Below are 25,040 nucleotides of genomic sequence, written 5' to 3' on the forward strand. Positions count from 1 at the left end.
GATCTCGAATTTGTGCGTGCTGGGGGATGAGGTCATCTGCACACCTGATCGTCTCCCCCGCAGACATTGCTTGACGCCCAAGTGTTGGTCTTGGTCCAGACTCAGCGCATGGAAATACATCGATGAAGGACAGACGCTGACCCATACGCTGACTCGGCTTGGCTGGAGGCGCAGACATCAGTGCCGCTTGCAAGGTTTGGTCGCGGTCGACATGGAGAATCTGGATATGTGACTCTGAGACACGAGAGGGCGCGAAAAGCGAAAACGAATGCACGCAAACCATCACCGAAACGCCCCTGGCTTGAAGATTCCATGTTATCTCTTCAAGTAGCTGATTGAGTGCGACAGCCTCTTGCTGGTTCTTCTTCAGCTGTTCGGTTGTATCCCAAAATCTGCCGCATTTGCCTGGCCCGTGCTTCTTTCCGGAAGTCTTGCGTTGACCGGCTTCAGCAGGGGATGCCACGACCGGTCCAGCACATTTCTTTCTCCTTACTCCCGTCCAGATCTTGTTTAAAAAGTCCCTCAGCGCAGTTATCAAGCGACGATAATCTTCGTACGTAAGACCATGGTCTGCCAGCGCAGTTGTGTACTCTGTAGGTTCGCAGAGGCGAAAGGATGTCACAAAATGCGCTTCGGATCGAGCACATTGTTGACGGTCGGAGACCCCAGGAAACAAAATCCCGATGTTGTCAACGAAGCGTTTCTCCGGCTGTTGAGGAGGCAGGCGGAAGTCGCTTGCCTGCACGACGGATTTGCGAATATTCTCCAATGTCGAGTGCCTTATACTAATCGTCGATTTCAAAAGGCTTCTTGCTCGAGCTCCAATACGCTCGCCAAGGACGCGGTGATCGCCTGAGACGCAGGCATCAGGCCGTGTGGCTGACGAGATCAGGCTACTCTTCGGGTACGAAGACTCTGACTGCAGTGGCGGATCTGCGATCGTACTCTCCGAGCACTGTTTCCCAGACGACTGCGCATAAAGTGCGCGGCGATACACTAGCGAGTTCGCGTCTTTAGTAACGTGAGAGTCGCCATTGGATATGTTATTCGTCGCGACATCCAGATCTGGCTTCGTGGTTCGAAAAGGTATGGGATCAGTGTGTCTGCGAGATAGGACAGGCCTGGCACGCTCGTGCTCTCCTTCTCTTTCCGCACATCCCATGTCTGCTCTCTCGCTCGCCAAGGTCGTTATACAATCCACCGACAGCCGCTGAGCCATTCTGAAGATCTGGACGTCATGGGTCTCTTTCTCCCGTGTCTTTCCGGTTGTCATACAGTACTGACGGTGTCTTTACTCGTCGTGAGCACATAAACTGGATTCGCAGCTCTCTTGAGGTGTTTGGAACTTGTCGAGGACGCTGGTAAATACAATCGTGGGCATCAACCCACTAGATATGGACAGAAGCGACTGCCGGCTGCTAAATTTACAATTGGTGCAGCTCGGCAATGTTTCTCTTCCTGCAGCGCGAATGACTCTGGACCAATCTGCACTCACAAATGTCGGCCGAAACTGAGGGCAGGGGCGTATGCGAAGACAAAGGGCTGCGGCAAGGGGCTGCCCTTTGCGCATGTCTTGGACCACTACTTCAACAAGTTTCGACGCACGATGACATTCGAACACCACAAGCATTAAGTCTTCACCCAAAACGGTCGCGTCCAAGGATCTACTGATTACACGGTCCATGGTGAGTTGCTCCGCGGATCTAATATGCGCTGCGCCCTCCCATTTAGGTGACTTTTCAAGCGCAAAATACGTGGCATTTCAAGTCGGGCTTTCGTCACCGCTGCGATCGATCTAAACTCTGGAGTCCAAGCTCAATGCGATTGTTGTTGGCCCCAAAGGTGAGGGCATCTGGCGGTGGCGCAAAGGATCAGGCATTTCATGCGCCTGATAACGCCGCAATCTCATGGGCCAGGATTTGCACGCATCTTCGCAGGGTCTCTTTCTCTATCCGATTCAGCCTTCTCAGCCGATATCTGATGAGAAGTAGAACATTGGAGTCATCATGCCGTCCGCGTATTGTCATACACCAATATGCGTCAAACGAAGACTCAACGTGTACACATCTACAACGCGGCTTCTCTCACACGTCTCTCCCAGACGCCGTCAACGACCATGACTACTCCTACTCGGGCCAGTCACTCGACCACCGTGGTGGACTCATTTGGATGTGATATAAAACTTCTTCGATGAACAACTGTTCCTGAACATCTCCACATCCACGACTATATTCTCAATCGCAGCGCCATGAACCGGGAACCAAATGACGACAGTACACGGTCTGATGAGAAATACCATGATGTGGGCTTCACGAGACAGAAGGCACTGAAACCACGCCAACCTGGTGAGACTGGTGCGGTGACATCGAGAGGGTCTTTTGTTAACGATACGCTGGCAGAGAGTTCAGAAAGCGAACGATTACGCGTAAAGCATCATTTGCGCGACCCTGCTACACACCATGATCGCGGGAGAAGCAAACCTGACAAGCAAGCTTACGTGGAAGAGGAGGACCCCGAGACAGGCGCTCTTCATCGTTTGGAACCAGAATCCGACAAGAGCAGCGTCCATGGAAGAGCCGGGGGCGTTCGTGAAAAGCTAGCTTCGAGGCCCAAACAAGAAAACCGCATCTTGTCGCAAGAGAGTGTTCCCACGAACAACGAGGCTAGAAAGCACCACGAGAAAGCTCGAGTATCTCACGGAACAGATCGGCATACTGTTCACGGCGAGCGTCATCGAGGTAAGCTATTTGCGCCCTCATAATCTATGACCCGTTGCTGACTATATGAAAGACACTCTTGAAGACCACGGTCTAACGAAAGATTACATCGATGGCTTTCTCAGTGGTTATGACGAACAAAATGAGAGACGGCTGAGAAATTGGATGATTGCGGATATAAAACGCCAACTGCGTTTACAAAACGACTTACAGGAAAAGGCTGTTCGGGAAGCTACAGATTTGAAATCAATTATGGCAAACATCAGGCGCACTTCGCGGCGTGCCATAAGTACTCCAGAAAGTCAAGAACTGGGCGCGTCATTCAGCACTCGCACCCAGGCTTCACCAACCAGTTCCACCTCACATATGCCGCGTGACCAAGGCGAAGATAGTCACAAGAATTTCGATTCAGGACGAAGCTACACTCATCGCCCCACCAGAGGTCTTTACAAAGAAGAAGAGGAAAGGAAGAGAGAAGAGATCAAGGAGAATAACAGAAAATTATGCAAGGACCGCAGAGAAAAGGCTGCGCGTGATGCAGCTGCATTCGGCTCAGTACAAACATCACGCCCACAACCAAATATTGCAAACGGCATGAGTAGTTCGCGGAGTGACGCAAGCCATCCCAAAGATCACAAACCGAGCGCGTCGTCCCGTACACGTCCCCAAGTCTCGCCAACCAAATCCAACCCAGACGCGCTGAGTGTTCGATCCGCTGGGTCAGACCACACAACGAGAAAGCGGAAGACGGTAGTCGAACAGTCACCCCTTATTTATTATTCCCGTCGTCTTGACTATAATTCTAAAGATTCGACTACTCCCAGTGGTTCTCGGCCATGTTCGCATTGCGGAAACAAAAGCCGGAAACCCCATTACATTGATGCGGCTTGCCAGACCGACGCTTCGCTGGCAAAAGCTGGTTCTGCAAACAAGCAGCCGTCCTTATCGAGAGGAGACGTGGCTAAGGGGTTCGACTTCTGGATCTAGTTGAAGAGAGATGTCATTCTGTCCGTTGAGGGCTATGTCGCGATGTTTGGCTGCTTCGGTAGCAGTCCAATATCGGTGGACTTCACAGGCTTGCTTGTCCACACCGGCCGCTGTTGTTCAAGGTAGCTTAGGGTACCTTGTTGATGTCAGTCATCGATAGTACGATCTACAATACGGAAGTCTTCTGCTTACCTGACAGTGTTGGTGTTTGAAATTTGCGATCCTACAATCTCTTCCTCGCTCCTTGCTCTTTAGGCTGACCAGTCGTTGCGTGATCTACGTACCCGAATAGCCCACTTCATACCAGCTTCGTCGCTTTCCAACTCAGAATACAGCTGGTACAGTCCAGCTTGACCCAATTCTGCCAAAGATGCTGTGCTGGTATTCAGTGATCCCAACGTTTAATATAGGGCGATGTTTGTGAAAGTACTTCTGTCGTACTTGCGCGTCTCAAAACAAGTCGCAAACTTTCCACCATTCACTTCATTCACTGATGCCTCCATTGCCCAATTCGGAACAAGCAGTCACCCAGAATCTCTGTGGCCCAGGCGGCGCCCCACATAAATCACTTACCTTTGTCAGCCCTGCTACCTTTATCTTTGACGTTCTCGCTTCCCCATAGCAGCAGCTCCCTCAGTCACGGCAAATCGCGCGTGCATATCCGCAAATCCACAACCTCGACCAACAACCGAAATGGAGTAATTATTCCCTGCAGCGCGAAGATCAACTCACTGTCGCTGACCAATGTAGTCCGAAAGACGCCATCATCCAGCTGATCGTCCCAAATTGCGCTGGGGATACTGAGCGTCTCCAAGTTCACCGCGGTGTTCTTTGCAAGAGTTCAGAGTTCTTTCGAAAAGCCATGAAGCCAGAGTGGGCGAATCAGAAAGACGACCCAAAGACCCTGGATCTTCCCGAGGACTCGGCGGACATTATCACGGACTATATCAAGTGGCTTTACCTTGGAGAGATTCCGATCGGCCCAGGCATAGCTAACGGAGTCACCGATGAGAAGAGGTCTAACGAAGCAGAGCGATTCTTTGTCCCAATGACACGAGCATATGTATTTGGGGAGAGGATCATGGATGTCAAGTACAAAAACGCGATGTTCAAGGCTATATTCGCAGCTCAAAACAAGTACCACTTGTGTATGGGAACAGAGAGCGTCAATATTGTCTACGAGGGCACGCCTTCCGGATCTCCACTACGACGCTTAATTGCTGCAGACATTGCGCATAAATCGTACGATGACTTGGAAGAAGGGGGTGGCTGGATGGAAGACTTGGAATCGTATTCAAGAGAAACTCTGATAGATGCATTACAAGCCACGGTGAGGGCGCGTTCCAAGATAACCAGCTCCTACCCTGGCGTCGAGTCGTACCTTGAGAAGGAGGAGTAGCTATGTTACTAGTTCGTCTACGGATGGAGACGCAAGGGTGGCAATGGCCTAGACCGCGATGGATGAATTTCATGTAAGACAGCAAACCATTGCTGTCATCAATCAACGATCTCACACAATGTGGAACTTTTTCCATTATCTTCTACACTTCACTCGGCAATACCCCCCACCTATCATAAAACTTCCTCTTGACCTCATCACACAACACATCGTTCGCCTGATTAATCTCCGCCATCTTCTCAGTAGCTTTCTTCTTGTCTTGTCCACGACAGCGATCAGGGTGCCACTTCAAACTCATAGCACGGTGCGCTTTCCTGATATCAGCGGCTGTGGCAGTTCGACCAACACCAAGCACGGTGTAAAGGTCCGTTGCGGGTTTGATGCCTTGCGGAGGTGGCGTGACTGGGCGTTGAGACGATGATGGCGGTGGTGGTGGTACATAAGAGGTCCTAGGTGGAGCGCCGGGGCGGAAAGAATAAGAAGTATTGGTCGGGTACGAATCAGACGACGAGTAGAATGTGTAGCTTGGTGGTGATGAAGAGTACGAGGGTTGACTCGAATCTGTGGTCCAATACCGATAGCCTGAAGGTGGCCTGCGGTCTTGACTACTGGAGGAAGGCCAGCCGTATGCATGGTTACGAGGGACATAAGAGGATGAACGCTGCGGGCCATAAGAGGATGCACGCTGTGGGCCATAAGAGAAAGCACGCTGTGGGCCAGAATCTCTAGCAGTATATCTATCGGAGTTTCCTCGCGATTGCTGAGCATGGCTCTGATCGTCGTAGGCAGAAGGGATGTAATCCGGACGGCGATAGCTCGGCGTACTCCGATCCTCCGCGTGTTGCCATTGCGGCTCCTGAACATTGCCCTGGTAGTGGTAATGGGAGGGGATGTACTGAGGAGCGCGATATTCTGGTACACTTGGTATGCTCCAATCTTCTTCAGCTTGCGGTCGCATCTCTGCAAATATGCTGTCATTGTCGTCTAAAAGACTCCACATCATACCGGAGATGCCACCAAAAGCATCGTATCCACCGCCATCTCTAGCCCTCCGTGATCTATGCATCGGCGGGTCATCATCATACGAGAGTGGAGACGATGAGTACCTATGGTGCGCTATACTCGCTTGATATAGCTCTTCTAGATATCTTTTCGAGATGGTTGAATCTGCGTTGAGAACACGCTCGACGTATTTGAGGCTGCGCTCAGAGGCTTCGTCGATGGTGTAGCCCCTGTTGCGGCAGTGGATGTAATAGCTTCCCCGAAGCTCTTTCTCTTCTGCATGTCTATCCATGAGGGATGTGTAAGCGAGTAGCTCCTAGAGAAGGGTTTACTGTGCAGTCTGAAGTTGAGGGTGGAGAGGCCTGCTCTGTGTAAAATTGATTGACCGTCCAAATTGGCCAGATACTTATGAAGTTGGTGCCGCACTGTATAGATCGATGCTATTTCACAACGGTAGTGTAGTGAACGGCACAAGTTGTCATTGTAATCGAACCCAAATTGGCTTGAAAATGGCTTAGGTAAAGGGTTGTGGTGCTCGGTGAATAGCATTCCTACATCAGCCTTACATTGTGGATTCTTTTTCCCGCACGTATTGTGTACACATATCGTACATACCCCGATCCCTCCTCACATAGGAACAGGCGTCAAATGTCCGTCTTTGTCGTACTTCGCCTTGAAGAACGTGTAGCTCAGTGTGACGGTCGCAATACCCTTCATGTTAATATCCTTTGTGAATTCGGGATCGATGTAGAAGAAGACGGGCATGTCCACCGTTTCCCCAGCATTTAATCTCTGCTCTTCGAAGCAAAAACATTGGATCTTGCTGAAGTATGGGGCGACCTGTCCTGGTGTGACAGAATATGTAGCTACGCCAATGATATCTTCTGACGATTTGTTGGTCGCGGTGTAGAAAGCGAGAGCGGTCTCGCCGGGGAGGACTCGGACTTCGCGTTGTTGAGGAACGAACTTCCACGGTAGGACGTCGGATACGGAGCCGTTGAATGTAATTCGGATACGTGGGTGGTGTTCGACGGGCTTTAGGCGCTCGGAGGGATCGACGGAAGTATCGCCGCCGTGGGCCGCTGATTTTATGGGCTGGCCTCCCCAACCGGTTTCCTGGCAGATCTGGAGAGTACGTTAGATTGGGTTTCTGCCGACAAGGTGATGATCTATAACCATACCATCTTGTAAAACGGCACTGAGCCATAACTAAGCGCTGTGAAGCCTATTATCACACTGAAGACATAGTTCCTATACTATTATCAGCGCTTGCGCTTCCTGCCAACAGATTCTTGCGCATACATGACTGTGCGGTTCTTCATCTTATATTGCGCATGCATCTGGTCCATTCTTGGCACGGTGCCATGCTGCCGCGCGGGATTTGTGCTGTTCATCCATCTTCGTGCGGTCAAGGCGGGATTGCGGGGGCGCGGTATCCTATGGAGCGAGCGAGAGCATGACAGGCAAGTCCAGGATCCCAGCGACCGTGAGGGAAGTTGTCGTAATGGCGATGCGGCAGACATGTTGTGTTGTAAGAGTCAACGAGCCAATGGAGGAAACCTCGGCGGAGTGATGAGCAATGGAAGTTCGCCGCGGGATTTAGCCCGATTAGGAACGCGTCTTGGAGCGCAAAAGTCGCGAGCGATTGCGGACGTCATCTTCGACACTCTCAGCACAACCATTCATACGATACGCATTCGGTTTTTCCTTCCTAGTCTTGAAGTTGCGATCCCTACCAACAAACAGCACAATGTCAGAAGTCCTCTGCGGCGTCTGCAATGCAGAGCCCAAGAAATACAAGTGCCCGACTTGCGCGCTTCCATAGTTCGTTGCCATTTGTGATCTCTTGGATCTACATACTGACCGCGTATAGCTGTTCACTATCATGCTTCAAATCGCACAAAACCACACATCCCGAAACTGCATCAGGCGCCCCAAAGCCAGCAGAGCCAGCTCTCCCACAACCACCTCCTCCCGCCCCAGTACCGCGCTACCTAAAGCAGCGAACAGACTTCTCCGTCTTAGCAACGAATCCGAAATTCCAAGCGCTACTCAAAACACACCCCACACTACTCCCGTCACTCCAACGCGTATACGCCAAGACGATAAAGCCAGACCCTGAAGCTGAGAGTCGGCGACGCATGCTCGAACGGAACGCCTCACGAGGAAGAGGTATGAGAGGAAGGGGCCGAGGAGCCTGGAGAGGTGGACGTGGAGGTTTTAATGGAGGGCAAGAGAAGAAGGAAGAGTATTGGACCCAGAAAAAGGGAGACAAGGACGCGATGGAGGAGTTGAAAGGTATAAGAGAAGGAGAGGGGAAAGACGGAGAGAAAGTTGCCATGGCCGAGTTCGTTGGGTTGGTCGAAGAGCTCTTTGGGCAACATGAAAAGGATGCGATGGAAGAGGTCTGATGCTTGAGCCATAAACCCACGACATCGCGACAAGCATTCATGGGCTGATCTCCAACGGCGAAAAGAGTCACTTGCTAGCAAACTACGACAATTTGAGTGCCGGAGATACGGGCCCTTCGAATGGACAGCCATGATATGTCATACGTCGCCAGCTAGCTAGCACGTATACTTGATATCCAACTCCACCCTCGGCACTCCCTCGAAATCCTCCGGGACCACATACGAAATGTTGTAGAACAGATGGTTCCTCAGCGCCGTACCATACGTCACATTCTGCTTCACCAAGCCCTCCGCCTCAACCTCAATCTCCACACACGGCAAATCCTCAAATCCCGTAATCCGTCTTCCGGTTCCCAGCGTCCAACTCGGCGGCACATTCGACAGCGCAAACGTGAAGATATCGCTTCCCTCCTGCGTCCGGTTGGGATAGCTAACGGAGAGATGATTCGGCGAGGCGACAGCGTGGATCGAGGACGCAGACGGGTAGAGGGCGAAGAAGGTATTAAGCGGATAAGGCTTATGCTCCTTATCACCCGCCCAATGAACAATAGCAGGAACGAACTGATCCCCTCTGTTCACATCCTCATCCACCTGTTGCCCGCCAATCATCAACTCTTTGCTCACCCAACTGGACGCGATCCTCGGTTCACCTCCCTCGAGCTCATCCCAAACCGTACGATTCAGCCACCTCAGCTCACCGATAAAGTCCCTCGTCGTAAACGCTTCTTCCACATGCGCTGGCAAAAGCTCCTCCACACCACCAAGGACGAGTGCTATAGCCGCTCCCTGAGCAACATCAAACAGCAAATCCCCCTCCATCTTCTTCGGCTGGCTCGTCCGCTCCCTGCCCCAAAGACCCCACAGTACCAAAGACAAAACAGAAGAATGCTGCGTAATATCCCTCGTATACGCCCTGTCATACGGACCCACCACATTCCCCAAATACCCATTATAATGATCCGCTAAATCACCCATCATCCGCGGCAGGATATACTTCGCAGCCTTCGTCATGCTAGAGTTACCAACACCGTACTTGATCTGCGCACCCATGGCCCAGACGTCGATGCCGTAGTATGTAGGCGCGTTGTACTCGCTAACCGTCTCTGCGCCTTCTCTCTGGAACAACTGTAATATCCTCTTTCCTTGGTCTTCTGCGAAAGACGTGAACGTTGAGTTGGATCGCCGTGTACCGATGTATTCGCAGAGGAGAGCGCGCATCATAGCTGGGTTTGTGTAGCCGATTGTAAGATTATCGTCGATTGTGGGGTAGGTGCCGTTGCGACGCATACTGCCTACGGCGGCGACTTCGAGCGAATCTTCGATAGAGGTTATGAGGGAGGGGGAAAGGAGGGGCGAGAATTCGGAGAGGATTTGGATTAGTTGTGTGCCGATGAAGTCGCGCCAGTTGGGGTCGTAGGTCGTCTTTGAGGGGAAGTGTATTAGCATGATGGTTGGAGGGAGTGATGGTAGATGCTGGTCAACGTACGTATATCTTCGGTACGTATAATTCCGAATCAAACGTCGGGTCTGGTTCATCAGGGGACAGTTTGTATGTTCCGTACCATGGAGCGTCGAAATCATCTGTCATTTGACAAGCAAGTCTAGTGCCGCATTGTCAGTCATTCTCTTCTTGTACTTCACCTCCCCATTCCATACCAGACGTACATATTCCTGATAGAAGCTTCTGCGTGCTTCACATCGTCTCCCTGGTTTCTGTGCAATAATCCAGCTACATACCACGCTGTGAAGCGAACAGACCATGGTCCTTTGTCGGAGTACTGGATGAAGTTGTAAGAGGCGTCATAGCGGTTGTCTTGAATGTGCATAGACCAGTCGAAGAGATCTTGTGCGTCTGAGTAAGAAGGTTAAAAGGCATGGATGTGGAGTATGAATGCAAGGTTGACGTACCTGAAGAAAGTACTGTGTGGCTACGTTGAGTTACTGCAGCACTTACACGCGTGGCAAGATACGCTACGACGACGCTGATTGCCTTCATCTTGATCTATAGACAACATAGGCGCATCCAAAGACATCATTGCGTTCATTTTTTCGTCGACTTAAATACCTTCCAAGATTCCTGCACGCCTTAGCGGGATAATTGCATCCGCCATGGAATACCTCCGCATCGTGAACGGCGATCTACCCCAGACTTCAAGTTTTCGGCGCAGTGCCCGCCGAACGGTAGCCTCGTGTGTTCTAGTGATGCTTGGTAGGATCAGGTAGTTGCATGTGTAGTGTGACTTCTCGTTGCCGCTAATGACGCACCGGGAAATTTTCCCGGATATATTGCTCTGGGCGTCAATGCTTCCGAGGCTACTCGCATTCGAGTCTTGGGGCTGGTATTGAAGCCTTGGAACTGATGTTCAACTCTTGGAAACAGCATTGGTCAATGCAAAGATAACGCGTGTCGCGGATAGGAATGTGGTATCATAGAGCCAACGGTAGGTTACATAGCGCAAAGTTCCACCTCTTTCCTTAATCTTACCTTGATCACGATTCAGAACTTACACCGTCTCGATATACCTTCTCACTTCCCAGTCAGTCACGGCTTCATCCCACAGCCTAATCTCATGTTGCCTGGTGCCGCCAAAGTGGTCCACAAACTGATCGCCGAATACCTCTCTCGCGACACTTTCTTTCCTCATGAACCGCTCTGTGGCCTCCTTCAGGCTCTTGGCTAGGCGCTCGCCCTTATCCGCCTCTCCGCCAACATCTTCGCCCTTGCCTAGAGGCGGTATGCTGATCTCCATCTTCTTCTCGATACCTCGCCAGCCGAGAGCTAGAATGGCAGCGAGAACGAAGTGCGGGTTTGTATCTGCACCTGGCACACGAACTTCGAAGCGGGTTGCCTTACCAGAAGAGGTGGGAGGAGAAATGAGACGGATGGACGCGGCGCGATGTTCGAGACCCCATGATACAGTAACAGGTGCCCAGAAATTCTCTACTAGCCGTTTGTAGCTGTTGACATTGGGTGCGAGAATAGGCATGATGTCGGGGAGACCGTCGATCAAACCCGCGAGGAAATGCCGACCAAGGTCCGAAAGGTACGCGATGTCTGAGTATGGCGCGTTCTTGTCTTCTTCGCCTCGGTAGAAGAGGTTCTTGTTTTCTTTGTCCACGATTGAGACGTGCATGTGGCCGCTGTTTCCTGGGAGGCCTTCGCGCGGCTTTGCCATGAAGCACGGTGTTATGCCGTACTTGGATCCGAGCGACTTGACGACCAATTTGAAGAGCGACGCTTTGTCCGCCATTTGCTGGATCTCTCCAAATTCGAGAGCCTATGCTGTGTCAGTCTGTTTTGCCTGTATCCATGAATTGATATACCCACCGCTTCAAAGACACCTGGACCGGACTCTGTATGCCATCCTTCGATGCCACAGCCAAACTGGGCGCATGTGTTGAAGATGCCGTAGTAGTATTCTTGGTTGTGAACGGGCCGCGTGATGCTGTATCCGAACATGCCTTCGGTAAGACTTGGGAGCGAGTTGACGGGGTTGTCGCGCAAGAAGGCGGCGGTGCTCGACGTGTTCCTCTCTGAGCCATCGTGGCTCTGGGGCGCGCGGAATTGGTAGAACTCGTACTCGGCTACACAGTAACACATCAGCTTCATTGACGACGCGCAGCACCCGCTCTTCAATCGGCATTAGACTCACCACCAGCCATAGCGCCATATCCATTCTCCTTCAGCTTGTCCACAGCGCGCTTCAGCAGACTCCTTGGGCATGCGCTGAGGGTGCCCTTGGTGTCCGGGTCGTGGAAGCTGATGAGGAAGAAGGGCACGTTGTCCTCCCACGGTATCCTCCTGAAGGACGTCAGGTCAGGTATGGCGAGCAAGTCGCGGTACCCGTTCTCCTTGTTGGAGATGGCCAGTTCCTTGAAGTATGTCTGGTCGTGCATGTCCCATCCGAAGATGACAGAGCAGAAACCGAAGCCCTCGTTGGCTATGCTGAGGAACTTTTTCTTGGCCATGAGCTTTCCGCGCAGGACGCCGTCGACATCGATGCCCGCGACCTTGACTGCGAGGTCGTTTTTGAGGAGTTCGGGCAGTTGCTCGGCCGTCAGCTTGGAGGCATCGAATTCGGCGGCCATGGTGAGGATGGAGGGGGCTGGAGCGATGTAGCTGTTGAAGCTTGTGAGTGAAAGGAGCGTCGTGCCGTTGGTAAGAGATATCGCGTCGCAATCAGGTTTGCGCGGATAGAGAGCTTAAGGGCCCAAGGCGTTTAGGATGCGATAGGCGGGACAGCTGGGGTGGGCCAATGAGGGGTTATCGGGATGCGGGCTGCGATGCATCCAACGACATCATAGCCTGGCCTTGCATGCGCGTACAGGCTATATCTTGCATAGTCACGCGTATGTGTGCTATCTCTCTCCTACGCGACACCTCGACACCCTCCCAAAGCGACAACATGAATCCCCATGCGACAACGTGATGATGCGCCGGCATACAAGAGACGGGCAAACACGCACGTCATCCATCATGGCGGGGTAGTGGCCATACTTCATCAGCCCTGACGCGTAACGGCGTTTGGCGCATCCATGCCGTGTAGGACAGTTGTTAATTCGAGGCTGCTATCGTGCCTTCGCCCACCGCTCCTTCGTCGTGTGCCCAAAGATGACAGCCGCCAACGCGATAGCCCGCCCTTATCGTAGTCTATCAATGCAATGGGCCGATTTCGGGACCCTTGATGTTTGAATGACTTGTGAGCTGTCCGAGACTACCCGTCCGTCATCTCCATCTCCTCGCACTCTCCATTCCGACGACGCTCCTCATACGCCAGCCCGCACTGCAAAGTCCGATTCATAGGTGAGTGTGGAGACTGGTACTGTTTGCGCCTTTGGCAAACCTTCCCCATTCACAGGCCCGTGTGCTGTTCTCATGACGCTCCCTCTAGCAAAATATTAGTCATATCTCACAGCTTCCACAAAACTTTGCCTCACCCTTCATATCCATTAACCGCATTGCAGCACCTTCACTACACTTCTATCAGCACAATAACCAGACCAAACATTCAACATGGGTCGTCTTGAAGGCAAGAACTGCATCATCACTGGAGGCGCTGGGTAAGCACCGATCCCGCACGTACCACGACACATTTCCTACCAGCATTTCTTTTGCAGCCATCTACCCTTTTGACCATGTTTCGTTACTGGCTTCAACGCCGATGTGTTCATTTTTCAACGCGGGGAGCAGCACGCACAGAATCATACCGCATACCGCAACTTCCTACTGACGATCACTAGCGGTATCGGTCTCGAGACTGCCATTCTTTTTGCTCGGGAAGGCGCCAATGTCCTCCTCTCTGATATTTCAGGCCCAGCCCTGGAGAAGGCTTCGGCCAAGCTGAAAGAGATAGTCCCAGAGGCCAAGAAGGTCGAGACGAAGATTACCGATGTTTCCAAGGAGGCCGACGTACAGGCTATGGTTGAGCACGTGGACTCATGGGGTGGTCTGGATGTACTGTTCAACAACGCAGGCATTATGCACTCGGACGATGATGACGCCGTCAACACACCAGAGAAGATCTGGGACCTGACTCAAGCCATCAACGTCAAAGGTGTCTGGTTCGGCTGCAAGCACGCAGTCAACAGCTTCAGGAAGAACGGCAAGAAGAAGACCAGTGTCATCAACACCGCCAGCGTTGTCGCATTGGTCGGTAGCGCAACACCTCAACTCGCATACACCGCCAGCAAGGGTGCCGTACTGGCTATGACACGAGAATTGGCTATGGTTCACGCACGTGAGGGCTTCAGGTTCAACGCTCTATGCCCAGCACCGTTGAAGTAGGTTCACTCCCAATCATTTGCTACTTGTGATATACTGACAGTAACAGCACACCACTCCTACAAGATTGGCTTGGTGATGACCAGGCTAAGCGTCACCGTCGCGAAGTCCACTTCCCCACTGGTCGCTTCGGCGAGGCCATCGAGCAGGCGCAGGGTGTCCTCTTCCTTGCCAGCGATGAGAGCAGCTTCGTCAACGGCACCGATTTCGTCATCGATGGTGGCATGACCAGGTGTTACACCACGCCTGACGGACCACCTACCGAGGCGCCCAAGAACAACGCAAAGTAAGTGCGGTCTCGAAGGGTTAAGTTTTTGAAGAATCAGAAGATCGCCAAGGCCCATGGAAAGGGAACCGTGGCTATGAAGGATGTATGATATATGAGATCAGATCTTATGACGAACAATACCATCAGTGAAACACCTACTCTTGTTGCTGATTATGCTGTACGCTAGCGCGAAGTGCTTATTATTGCAGGTGTCACCACAACAGGAGAGCCTTTGGACCTGATGAAGTCAGGAACGTGACTTACGCAGCTGTCACATAGGCTTATGGATGGCAGTTCACAGAAAAGCGCGCTGAGTGGCTACGGGACGTCTTCCACTGCAATCAACACTTCTTCCAAATTACCCAACAGCGTAAGTAAAAAGCTCTACGCAATTCGCTCGGGAATGTCTGACCGAGCGTGAGTATGGGAATTGGAAATGGGGTGGAGGAGTGATTCGTCCGGTCAAGTATGCCCTCGACGCCTGCAGTAGTTTCAGATGACCACGCGTCTTAGCGCATCCGCGTTGGGATGGCGTTTCAGGGTCCAGGCGGCCAGGATCGGACTTTCTTGGACCACGCGACATCTGGTCAGACCGTCATCGGCACCATGGACCGCATTACCGCACGCGCTGACAACGACTTCAATGTCCCTTTATACGGCGCGCTCTGGATAGCTGCGCTTGCATTTATCTGGATTACTTGTCGTGCTGATCCAGAGGAGCCTGTCAAGTATGAAGTCGACACACCTGAGCAGGCACGCAAAGGATGGAAGGGCCAGGTGCTTGAGAAGCCGCAGTTGAAGGTACACATGTACTCCCTATGTTTCGATCTCGGTAGCTGACTTGAGCAGGTACCGGGCTCTTCTCTGATCCAATGCTACGCTCCCGCGACTGGTGAAGCCCTCGGGCGCATCAACCCCTCCACGGCCGACGGTATCGACCGCGCAATCGCCAAAGCCAAGGCCGCCCAGGTACAATGGGCTCAGACAAGCTTCCTCAGGCGACGAAAGGTGCTGCGCACTATGCTCAAGTTCATCTTGGAGAACCAAGAGGAGATTGCGCGAGTCGCATGTCTGGACTCTGGCAAGACCATGGTAGACGCGAGTCTGGGCGAGATTCTGGTGACAGTGGAGAAGCTAAGGTGGACGATCAAACACGGCGAGAAGAGCTTGAAGGCTGAGAAGAGAGACACAAACTTCCTCATGATGTACAAGTGGAACGAGGTTGTTTATGAGCCGCTGGGCGTCGTTGCGGCTTGCGTGAGCTGGAAGTAAGTGTCGAGCATCATTGCATCTGATCATGGCGGCTAACAATCCTACAGCTACCCCTTCCACAATCTCATAAGCCCCGTAATAGCCTCCATCTTCGCCGGCAACGCCATCATAGTCAAAGGCTCGGAAGCGACTGCCTGGTCTTCGTCATACTTCGCTTCGATCGCTACACGCGCTCTCGAAGCATGCGGTCATTCGCCCGACATCGTCCAGTCTGTTGTCTGCTGGCCTGACGTCGCCGATCACCTTACTTCGCACCCGTCGATATCACACATAACCTTTATCGGATCGCGGCCAGTGGCACACCATGTCTGCGCATCGGCGGCGAAGGCATTGACACCAGTGTGTGTGGAACTGGGCGGCAAAGACCCAGCGATAGTACTGGACGATCTATCCAACAGCGACTTCAAGCGTGTTGCCAGTATCCTCATGAGGGGCACATTCCAGTCTGCAGGCCAGAACTGCATTGGCATCGAGCGCGTAATCGCCCTACCCATAGTCTACGACCGCTTCATCGAATACCTCACACCCAAGATCCTTGCGCTCCGTCCAGGCTCCATTCTCAACAACACCTCAGACACGCCCATCGACATCGGCGCATCGATTTCCGATGCGAGTTACACGAAGCTCGAAGAGCTCATCCAAGATGCCGTCAACAACGGCGCCCGCCTGCTAGCAGGCGGAAGACGCTACACCCACCCCGATCACCCCCAAGGCCACTACTTCACACCCACCTTCATCGCCGACGTAACCCCAGCCATGAAGATCGCCCAAACCGAACTCTTCGCCCCCGTCTTCCTCCTCATGCGCGCCGAGTCTGTCACAGACGCCATCACAATCGCGAACAGCACCACGTACGCCCTCGGCTCCTCCGTCTTCGGCACCTCGACCCGCGACCTCGAACTCGTCGTCCGCTCCCTACAAGCCGGCATGGTCGCCGTCAACGACTTTGCAGTCTACTACATGGTTCAGATGCCGTTTGGCGGTACAAAGGGTAGTGGATATGGGCGCTTTGCGGGTAAAGAGGGATTGAGGAGTCTGTGTAATCAGAAGAGTATTACGAGGGATCGGTGGGCTTGGGCGGGGATTAAGACGGCGATTCCGCCGCCTATGGATATCCCGTTGAGAGGGGAGGGCGCGGGGGAGAAGGCGTGGAAGATGGCGGAGGGGATTGTTTGGTTGGGGTATGGGGATTTGAGGGGGAAGGTTAGGGGGTTGAGGGGTGTGTTGGGGGTGTAGATATTGAACCTGTAAGATAGGCATGGGTGATGATAGAATATAGATCATATACCAGCATTGCCTCATATACACAGTCAAGCGTATGCATTATAGCATGGATTCAAAGCGGTATTGGCATCTACCGGTGATCTGATGTTAAGATCCATTTCATCGGACAGGTGCATCGTAATTTTTAAGAGGATGCATCTAGCCCAACATCATGACTGGAAGTCAACCAAGAATCTCACCTGTCCACCTCCTCTCCAGCTCTACTCAGTTGACACCTTCATCTTGTCGCTTCCCCGATACTCTCTGATCAGGCCCTTGAGCAAACACCATGTACATCGCAGGCAAATCCTCTAGCATGTCCAGCTGCAGCGTCTTCAGCGAACTTGCCTGCAGCCACGAGTGCTGATGCGGAACCAGTCTGACACATGGTTTGCAACTGGCCCAAAGCGGTAAAGCAAAAAGGTGGCCTACAAGAGGGGTAATGACATTCTGCATGTCTATGTCGACAATCTGGAGGTTGCCATAGACTGGATCGTGTGTGACGTTGACCAAGTTGCTGTGCGCACCCTGGATGATAGGATAAAGCCATATGGGGAGATCGTCGGGCGCCATTTCTATGTGCAGAGCGCCCATAATGAACTCTCGCAGGTTGGGTGATCTCGCGACAAGTAATGCGAGCTGAACTTGAGCGGGATCTTTCTCAAGTATTTCCCATACATTCTCTGGCCAATCTTCTTGGGTCGCCAAAGCTGCCTTGAGCTCTTCTTCTGCCAGTCCGTCGTAAAATGACCTTCCATCCCACCTAGCATCGCTCAACACCTCTATTTGCCTGCAATCTGGATATTTACCATGATAACGCTCGGTCTGTGCTCGTTGTGCGAAAGGTCCGATCGGGTGCCGGAATTCCCATGCGCATTTCTGACGGAGAATGTCCCTTGCGACTTGAGACAGACCGCGACAGGTGCGCGCTAAAGCGTAGAGTGTTAAGTAGGTGGTTGGAAGGTCGTATTCGCGAACATCATTATCCAGCTCAGCTTGCTGGCGCTGATCGTCGAACAAGTGATCGAAGATAAGAGTGAGGATTTCATTGGGAAGGGCGTGGAGCATAGAATGACTTGCAATGATCTCGGCGCACATGCTGTGGGTTTACGCCCATTGATGGTATGCGTATGGAATATGCGCGTGTAAAGGTTGGAGCGTCGTTTTCAGCAAAAAAATGGGAGATTCATGCGTGGATGAGACTCTCGGCGGATGCAGGCATGTTGCCGGGCAACGATGTTCAGTCGTTCAAACCGTGCCTCTCAAAAACGACAGGTACACTCGCTTGCACCGGGCACATATGACGTATGTTATCCTGTTCAATATGGCCCCATCGGCGCATAAGTCTTCATCTTCGGAAGGTGAAATTTGCTATGTTCTGATCATATTCAGACCACATAGCGACCAGTTCCAGAAAGAGATTCAATCACACGGCAAGTGGGCCTATTTGGCACCGTCTCAGTTCTGTCAGACGGCCAGTGTTGACTGTAATGCAGCCGCTCATGGCCATCGCATTTCCCTATTGCGTCTTTTTATCCGGTCCAGCTGTCCCTCTCAGCTTGTTCAGCTTGAACGTCCTGGTGAAGTAAAGATCAAGCGCCGCAGTCGGTAGATACGTCCACGCGAACCACACGACCCAGCTCATCTTGCCCTCCCATATCCATCTCGTCTTGGAGAGTATGCCGTCTCCAGCGAGCACCTGCCTCACGCAGCTGCTTGCGTATTGCTTGGTATCCATGCCCAATTCTTGGCTGTGTTTCAATCTTCGCTCGTACTCGGCAGCAAGCGGTTGCATGTAGGAGCCCGGTGGCAGAGTTCGATGTGTTCGCGCAATGTTCGATGTGACGCCGCCAGTCACGACGTTGATGACGCGCACGCCTAGCGGAGCGAGTTCGACACGTAGGGTGTCGGAGTAGGCGTGCAGTGCAGCCTTAGAAGCATTGTATGGCGCACCCCAAACATAGGGCATGATACCAGCTAACGACCCTGTCTGTACAATTGTACCCTTCGCTTCGACCACAAGAGGGGTAAAGGTCTTGCACATCTCCATGACGGAGAAGACGTTGACTTGGAAAAGTTCCTGCAGCTCATCCTCGTCGTAGTCCAGCGCTGGTACGACATAGTTGCGTCCGGCATTGTTGTACAGTATGTCGAGTTCTCCGCCCGTGATCTCGGTGACGCGCTGGTGGAGTGCGCGAATGGACTCCTTGTGGGGGAGTTCGAGGGGTAGATATGTGATGCTGGGGTGCGGCGAGGTGTATTTGGACGGATCGCGAACGGTACCCAAGACTTGGAAGCCTATATACGCCAATTAGCAACCAAGAATCGTGAAGACATGGTGTTATACGGACCTCGTTCGGCGAATTCCAGTGCAAGATAGTGCCCAATGCCGCCGGGCGTACAGCTGCTCGCGTCAGTTGGAGCTGGAAGGAGCTAAGCCTACGACTGTGGCGACTTGTAGAAGTACTTACCCCGTGACTAAAGCAAATTGCGTTCTCTTTCCTTCGGCCATTGTGTGTTGACAGCTGCCAATGCGTTGATGGTAGCAGACGTCACAGCTCGCGATGCGCGCCTCGGTTGTCCCTGCCACTAGCGCGTCGACGTCACACACGCCATGTCCGTATCTTGAACCCCCCAACTGACCTATCATGTCATCGACTACCAAAATGCCTGACTAGCATTTGTTCCCGAGCGTTCCATTGGGATATGGAGCCTAGCTGATGATGTTCCTTTTTGGATTCTGGATTCTGCTTCCTTTCCTCCACTTTTGCACTTGTATCTTCATCGATTAATTGCCGTTGCGACCGCGGATCCGCTTCCGAAGTACACTATATCGTAAATTTGAGATATACAGGACCTCGGGATTCAAAGATATCATGACAGCATCACAATGGCTGGGCGAGCACATTCCGACGCTTCTTCGTCCGTCCATATTGCTTTTCATAGCAGCATATCGTAAGTAGCATTGCAACTATCGTTCAGGGCACCTAAACTGACTTGTACATAGACTTCGTAATGACCATGTTTGAAGTCGTGTTCTATGACTGGCGCCCTTTTTCGCTCTTCAACATTACCAAACTCCGTTTCAAGGCCTTCGCCCGCCTCTGGAAGAACAACGGCGAAGCAATGTCTGCTGAAATGCCCGGCCCTACATTCTCGCTTTTGTCCCAGTGCAAAGGCGTAGTCCTCGACATCGGCCCTGGATCCGGAGAGATGCTTTCACGTTTCAACCCGGATATCATTTCTGCTGTGTACGGGGCTGAGCCTGCCGAAGACTTGCATCCAGGGTTGCTGAAGAACGCGGAGAAGAGAGGGTTTGGTAGCAAGTTCCATGCCATGGTCTGTGGTGCAGAGCCAGAGAGTCTAATTCCAGCATTGCACAAGAGCGGGATTCTGGATGTCAGTGGAAAAGGCGGGTTGGCATCTGATGGTGTGTTCGATGAGATCTGTTGCACTCGCGTGCTTTGTGGCGTTCCCCACCCAGAGCAGACTATCAAGGGACTCTACAACCTTCTCAAGCCTGGCGGCCGGATGGTGATCTGCGAGCACGTAGTGAATCCCTGGAGGACCGAAGGCAGAGTCGCTGCGCGCTTCATGCAACTGGTGTATACGATTCTTGGGTGGCCATTCTTCATGGGTGGGTGTGAGCTTCAGAGGCATACGCCAGACTTCTTGAAAGATGCAGGTGAATGGGATAAGTTTGATCTAAAGTACTACGGTCCCCAGGATTGTTTACCGTTTATCGTTGGAGAGCTGATCAAGAAGAACGCCTCATTGGACAAGAGTTACGCCGAGGCTGTCAAAGAGTAAACGGAGGATCAAGATGTAACGTGGTAGTTGTATAATGATTGTAGATAGAAAGCGGCCAGACTAAGTACAGAACGGGCCTGCGTGGAAGTTGCAATGATGGGTTCGCTTGGAGGCGATTAGATACTTAAGTTCGTACTGTTGTACATGTGAAATAAAGCAACGCTAAAGAAACGTCGGTGTTCATTTCTACATGGTATTGCCGTTTACACCCTGACTCATGACATGATCATGCTACCAGAGACTAACAACATCGAAGCAATAGCCCATCGTGGCCAATACATCTTTCCCGGGGCAGCATTCGCAGTCTGCTCTGGCGCAGTAGCAGCTGCCGTTGGAGAACCTGTTCCCTCCGCACTAGACAACACAATTGTTGATACAGTAGCCGGCGGCTCTGCGGCTGACGATGGAGAAACGCCGCTCGATGGGACGACCGAGTTCACTGGCCTACCCGATGCTGCTGAGGTAGGGGTAGGGGTCGCAGCTGAAGAAGCCGAGTCCGCGTCTCCAGGCGCGTTCGCATCGTCCGTGGGTGTAGCGCTCGCAGCCGTATCTGACCCACCAGTAGCAGTAGACACCCTGACTGTCGTGCTACTCGCTGGTCTCGGTGTTGGCAGGCTACTAGGCAACGCTTCTGCACTACCACCTGCACAATCTGCCTGACCACCAAGCTTCACAACCATCCCTACTCCAGCCATCGCGTCCCCTAACCCATTATCATCTTGGAATTTCGTGATATCAAAGGCCTCGTCGTCTCCTGGCAGTTGCAGATCCGTAATCTCTTTCCGTCCTGGGTTCGTGTACATCAGGAAACTGTACTGTCGGTCGTCTCCTTTCTCGCCGACGGAGCCAGGAGCAACGTAATCCAGAACAGCAGGTGAATCAGTTTCTATGTTGGTGATGTCGAAGTTGTTTTTGAAGTTCGCCCGAGCGTAGTGGAGTTTTCGAGCATTTGGACATGTGCTATCGACCATGATGATCGTGTACAGGGTGCCGGGGGAGATGCCACTGCTGTCGCCAAGAGCGAATGTGGGCTCCTTTGCTACAGCTACACGATGTTAGATTTTATAGCCTAGGTTGAGCTAAAAGACTAACCATTTTTCTCGAACACGGTCCCATCCTTGAAGCCATTAATTGCTTCGCCTGTAAAAGAGACCTGTACTTCGTCTCCGCCTGAACGGAAGCCTGATCTTAAGTCTTCGGGTATGATGGTGTCGTCTTGCGCTGCGACAAATGCTGCGAAAGCAGCAATAAAAGTTGCATGTTTGAGGAAACGAATAGCCATACTGTGTAGATTTGAGAGAATGCCAGGTGGAAATGATTAGGGTTGAGCGTGCTTGATCGATGCTGTCATACTCCCTCTCAAAGTACAATGCAGCCCCAGGATATATGTCCCCTCCACCATGTTTGCATACTCTGTACTCCAACGGCGATGTTCACGCCGCGTAGTCCTCCCCACACAGTCCACTGCGCCTCAAACCCCGGAAGACCGTTGTGTCCGGCAGACGCCGGTGAGAATAGACCTTGGCATCTGAATACTGCTTGATCTCCAGACGATAAGCGCACGATCGCACCATTTTGGGTGGTTTGTTGGCGCCCGGCTGTGCTTGTCAGCTGTTTTGGTTTCATCTCGTTTCGGCAATCAGGCAGCCGGGCGCTTCTAACAAACGATCGGCTTTACTGAGATTCGCGCATCGGCGGCACACCCTTGGTTGCCTCTGGGTTGCGACAAGTAGGCGAGACGGTACTGTGCCTGAGATGTTGTTGCGAAACTCAGGTGTCACTGCCGAGCCCTTCGTGCCCTTGAACCGCGCGTTCCAACTTAGAGACTCCACGAGAACTACTCTCAGACTGACAGATTTTCATACAACCGCAGCTTTGAGTAGGAGAGGATTCAATGCTCATTCTAGTTGGAGTAACAGTTTGGAAGTGCGCTAGAATCAACGAGAGGACTCGGCTGTACACAGTGCGACAGAGGGACTCGGGTGTAGGATACAGTTGTCGCATCTGTGTGATGCAAACCCTCATAACTGCCTGATCAGAACCCGCCGACAATGATGCAGTACTTCGAGAATCAAATGGAATGCTCTGTCTCGGTGTCTCAGGCCTATCGCACCGGAGGCAGGGTTGTTCCGGTGCCGCACCACGCCAAGACCCCGGTTTAGCGATTTTTGGCGCCCCACACCACTTTGAAGGTCATCGAATTCAACACCCAGACGCTTCCACACTCGTCAACTCATCACAACCGCCAAAATGACGAAGCGCACAAAGAAGGTCGGCATCACCGGAAAGTACGGTACCCGTTACGGTGCCTCGCTCCGTAAGCAGTAAGTATTCCCCTCGCCGCAATCGCAGAGCCAGGGACAGCTATACTGACAATATCTAGGGTCAAGAAGATGGAGGTGCGCAATCCCACACGAGCCGTACAGCCTCAGTAGAACGAGTCACTCACCTGCGATAGATCACACAACACGCCCGCTACGTCTGCCAATTCTGCGGAAAGAACTCTGTCAAGCGTGAGGCCGTCGGTATCTGGAACTGCAGGTCTTGCCGCAAGACCACCGCTGGAGGAGCCTACACCGTCTCGTAAGACTCCCCACACACTATCGCACCCATTTGCTGTTGCGCAAAGACTGGCCGTGGAACATGTCAGGACAGCGCTAACTGCCACCTACAGTACTCCCGCTGCCGCCGCCACCAGGTCAACGATCCGTCGTCTCCGAGAGATTGCTGAGGTTTAAGGGAACATTGAGCATTGGGTGGAGTTCTTCGAGGGTTTTCTCTGCATCGGCAGCCATGGTCCGATGAAAGGCTCACTGCAGCATTCGGATGCTGGTCTCATAACGACCAGGGGTTCATCAGGGAATCATACAAAACAATGGCACGATCATGACAAAACAAACACCTCGTTCCTCGCGCTGCGTACAGACTGTGATGATCGCATCGATGATGTGGGGACGCCATCGGATTTGTCCTCTACGAATAGTTCTGTCTAATCACGCCGCGTTCCGTCATCTTAGTGAAGTCGCTAACCTTGGTGGTTCGCCGCATTCCTGGGGTATGCAGCGATACCGTTGCAGTAAGCATGGACACTGCGCCGACTATACAGATCTACATTGGTGTCATCATATTGACAACTGCCACGGACGGTGATCGTCATCGACGAGGAACACGGTTCTGCACCCAGAGTATTGTAGTCACGATACCTTGTCTCGTCGCTCGCAGCACATTTCACCAATGAATGATATACACACCTCAGAGACCGATGTGAGCGACTTTATCTCGATGTATACAATGCCTTGTGAAAGCTTCAATTCTCGGGTTTTCACTGCAGTAGACCGCCAGCGCACTGGTTCAGTCTCCTCTATTGATAAGTGCTTGTGCTGAACAAGTCTTGGGCCGGACTGGAATAGACGCAGCAGCAATAACAAGTCGTGGGTAATCTTCGGCTCGTGGACGTCTAGTCCGTGCAGATGCGAACCTGCCACTCTCCCACGTGCCACCTGGGATCCGAGAAGCAACGCTTCTACCGTCGCTTCGACTTACATGCATCTCGCATTCATCTGTTCAACGCTGCAATCGTCAGATGGCGCTATAGTCGCCAGTGCACATACTCGAGGTCGAAAAGATCTCACACGAGATAGCTCGCGCTGTCATCGGAGAGGTCAGTATTGCCTCAAGGTGGAACAGGCATATATATGAAGTAAGCATGCATTATGCGACAGCCCCGTAAATCTGACAGATTATGCAGGAGTGACTGAGCCAACCGAGCTTTGCTATCGTGTAAAATCGTGAGGCACACGGTGGAGGTCACCCAACGATCATCGATGTGACTGAAGTCATACGCGAGGAACGTCTGGATCAGACCACTTGAACGCCCGTTACACGCGTGCTCGGACATGCACGGCTGCCGAAGATAGGCTACAATCTAGGCCTCTCCGATACCTATGCAAATTTTGGCATAGGCTATCCACGCGCGACGTCATGCCGTGATCCTGCCGACCGGACCGCCCACTAAGTGGAGTCCCGCAGAGCCTCAACACCAAACTCTTCTCACAGTCCTGGAACGCTAGAGCACATAGTGTCCGTACACGTTAGAGATAGCAGATTTTTCTCGTCCGTCCACGCTTCG

The 25,040-nt window shown here is 52.4% G+C and overlaps 12 protein-coding genes across 12 annotated transcripts; 6 read left to right on the forward strand and 6 right to left on the reverse strand.

Annotated features, from left to right (window-relative positions):
• Positions 1–4,397: 4,397 nt before the first annotated feature.
• Positions 4,398–5,103, forward strand: J4E79_010557 (uncharacterized protein; the record flags this gene model as incomplete). The annotated part of the gene is made up of 2 exons (XM_049359394.1): positions 4,398–4,402; positions 4,455–5,103. 2 exons carry the CDS (start codon positions 4,398–4,400, stop codon positions 5,101–5,103), a joined length of 654 nt encoding a protein of 217 aa, XP_049206205.1.
• Positions 5,104–6,732: 1,629 nt separating this feature from the next.
• On the reverse strand, positions 6,733–7,628 carry J4E79_010558 (uncharacterized protein; the record flags this gene model as incomplete). Its single annotated transcript, XM_049359395.1, has 3 exons — positions 6,733–7,230; positions 7,287–7,356; positions 7,408–7,628. 3 exons carry the CDS (start codon positions 7,626–7,628, stop codon positions 6,733–6,735), a joined length of 789 nt encoding a protein of 262 aa, XP_049206206.1.
• A 227-nt stretch (positions 7,629–7,855) lies between these two features.
• J4E79_010559 (uncharacterized protein) lies at positions 7,856–8,516 on the forward strand (the record flags this gene model as incomplete). The annotated part of the gene is made up of 2 exons (XM_049359396.1): positions 7,856–7,905; positions 7,979–8,516. 2 exons carry the CDS (start codon positions 7,856–7,858, stop codon positions 8,514–8,516), a joined length of 588 nt encoding a protein of 195 aa, XP_049206207.1.
• Positions 8,517–8,672: 156 nt separating this feature from the next.
• On the reverse strand, positions 8,673–10,392 carry J4E79_010560 (uncharacterized protein; the record flags this gene model as incomplete). The annotated part of the gene is made up of 3 exons (XM_049359397.1): positions 8,673–9,938; positions 10,003–10,097; positions 10,254–10,392. The coding sequence occupies 3 exons, from the start codon at positions 10,390–10,392 to the stop codon at positions 8,673–8,675; spliced, it is 1,500 nt and encodes a 499-aa protein (XP_049206208.1).
• A 628-nt stretch (positions 10,393–11,020) lies between these two features.
• On the reverse strand, positions 11,021–12,605 carry J4E79_010561 (uncharacterized protein; the record flags this gene model as incomplete). Its single annotated transcript, XM_049359398.1, has 3 exons — positions 11,021–11,794; positions 11,845–12,101; positions 12,170–12,605. The coding sequence occupies 3 exons, from the start codon at positions 12,603–12,605 to the stop codon at positions 11,021–11,023; spliced, it is 1,467 nt and encodes a 488-aa protein (XP_049206209.1).
• A 925-nt stretch (positions 12,606–13,530) lies between these two features.
• Positions 13,531–14,588, forward strand: J4E79_010562 (uncharacterized protein; the record flags this gene model as incomplete). The annotated part of the gene is made up of 3 exons (XM_049359399.1): positions 13,531–13,577; positions 13,758–14,297; positions 14,348–14,588. The coding sequence occupies 3 exons, from the start codon at positions 13,531–13,533 to the stop codon at positions 14,586–14,588; spliced, it is 828 nt and encodes a 275-aa protein (XP_049206210.1).
• Positions 14,589–15,172: 584 nt separating this feature from the next.
• J4E79_010563 (uncharacterized protein) lies at positions 15,173–17,074 on the forward strand (the record flags this gene model as incomplete). The annotated part of the gene is made up of 3 exons (XM_049359400.1): positions 15,173–15,367; positions 15,416–15,834; positions 15,886–17,074. 3 exons carry the CDS (start codon positions 15,173–15,175, stop codon positions 17,072–17,074), a joined length of 1,803 nt encoding a protein of 600 aa, XP_049206211.1.
• Positions 17,075–17,326: 252 nt separating this feature from the next.
• J4E79_010564 (uncharacterized protein) lies at positions 17,327–18,199 on the reverse strand (the record flags this gene model as incomplete). Its single annotated transcript, XM_049359401.1, has 1 exon — positions 17,327–18,199. The coding sequence occupies one exon, from the start codon at positions 18,197–18,199 to the stop codon at positions 17,327–17,329; it is 873 nt and encodes a 290-aa protein (XP_049206212.1).
• Positions 18,200–18,620: 421 nt separating this feature from the next.
• J4E79_010565 (uncharacterized protein) lies at positions 18,621–19,613 on the reverse strand (the record flags this gene model as incomplete). Its single annotated transcript, XM_049359402.1, has 3 exons — positions 18,621–19,399; positions 19,453–19,505; positions 19,573–19,613. 3 exons carry the CDS (start codon positions 19,611–19,613, stop codon positions 18,621–18,623), a joined length of 873 nt encoding a protein of 290 aa, XP_049206213.1.
• Positions 19,614–19,977: 364 nt separating this feature from the next.
• J4E79_010566 (uncharacterized protein) lies at positions 19,978–20,911 on the forward strand (the record flags this gene model as incomplete). The annotated part of the gene is made up of 2 exons (XM_049359403.1): positions 19,978–20,056; positions 20,109–20,911. 2 exons carry the CDS (start codon positions 19,978–19,980, stop codon positions 20,909–20,911), a joined length of 882 nt encoding a protein of 293 aa, XP_049206214.1.
• A 215-nt stretch (positions 20,912–21,126) lies between these two features.
• On the reverse strand, positions 21,127–22,193 carry J4E79_010567 (uncharacterized protein; the record flags this gene model as incomplete). The annotated part of the gene is made up of 2 exons (XM_049359404.1): positions 21,127–21,956; positions 22,004–22,193. 2 exons carry the CDS (start codon positions 22,191–22,193, stop codon positions 21,127–21,129), a joined length of 1,020 nt encoding a protein of 339 aa, XP_049206215.1.
• A 968-nt stretch (positions 22,194–23,161) lies between these two features.
• On the forward strand, positions 23,162–23,649 carry RPL43 (60S ribosomal protein L43; the record flags this gene model as incomplete). The annotated part of the gene is made up of 4 exons (XM_049359405.1): positions 23,162–23,235; positions 23,295–23,310; positions 23,370–23,494; positions 23,586–23,649. 4 exons carry the CDS (start codon positions 23,162–23,164, stop codon positions 23,647–23,649), a joined length of 279 nt encoding a protein of 92 aa, XP_049206216.1.
• Between the last annotated feature and the right edge of the window lie 1,391 nt (positions 23,650–25,040).

This window comes from Alternaria viburni (genome assembly GCF_023758015.1).
Source record: "Alternaria viburni strain BMP 2772 chromosome Unknown scaffold_31, whole genome shotgun sequence".
NCBI classification, from domain to species: domain Eukaryota; kingdom Fungi; phylum Ascomycota; class Dothideomycetes; order Pleosporales; family Pleosporaceae; genus Alternaria; species Alternaria viburni.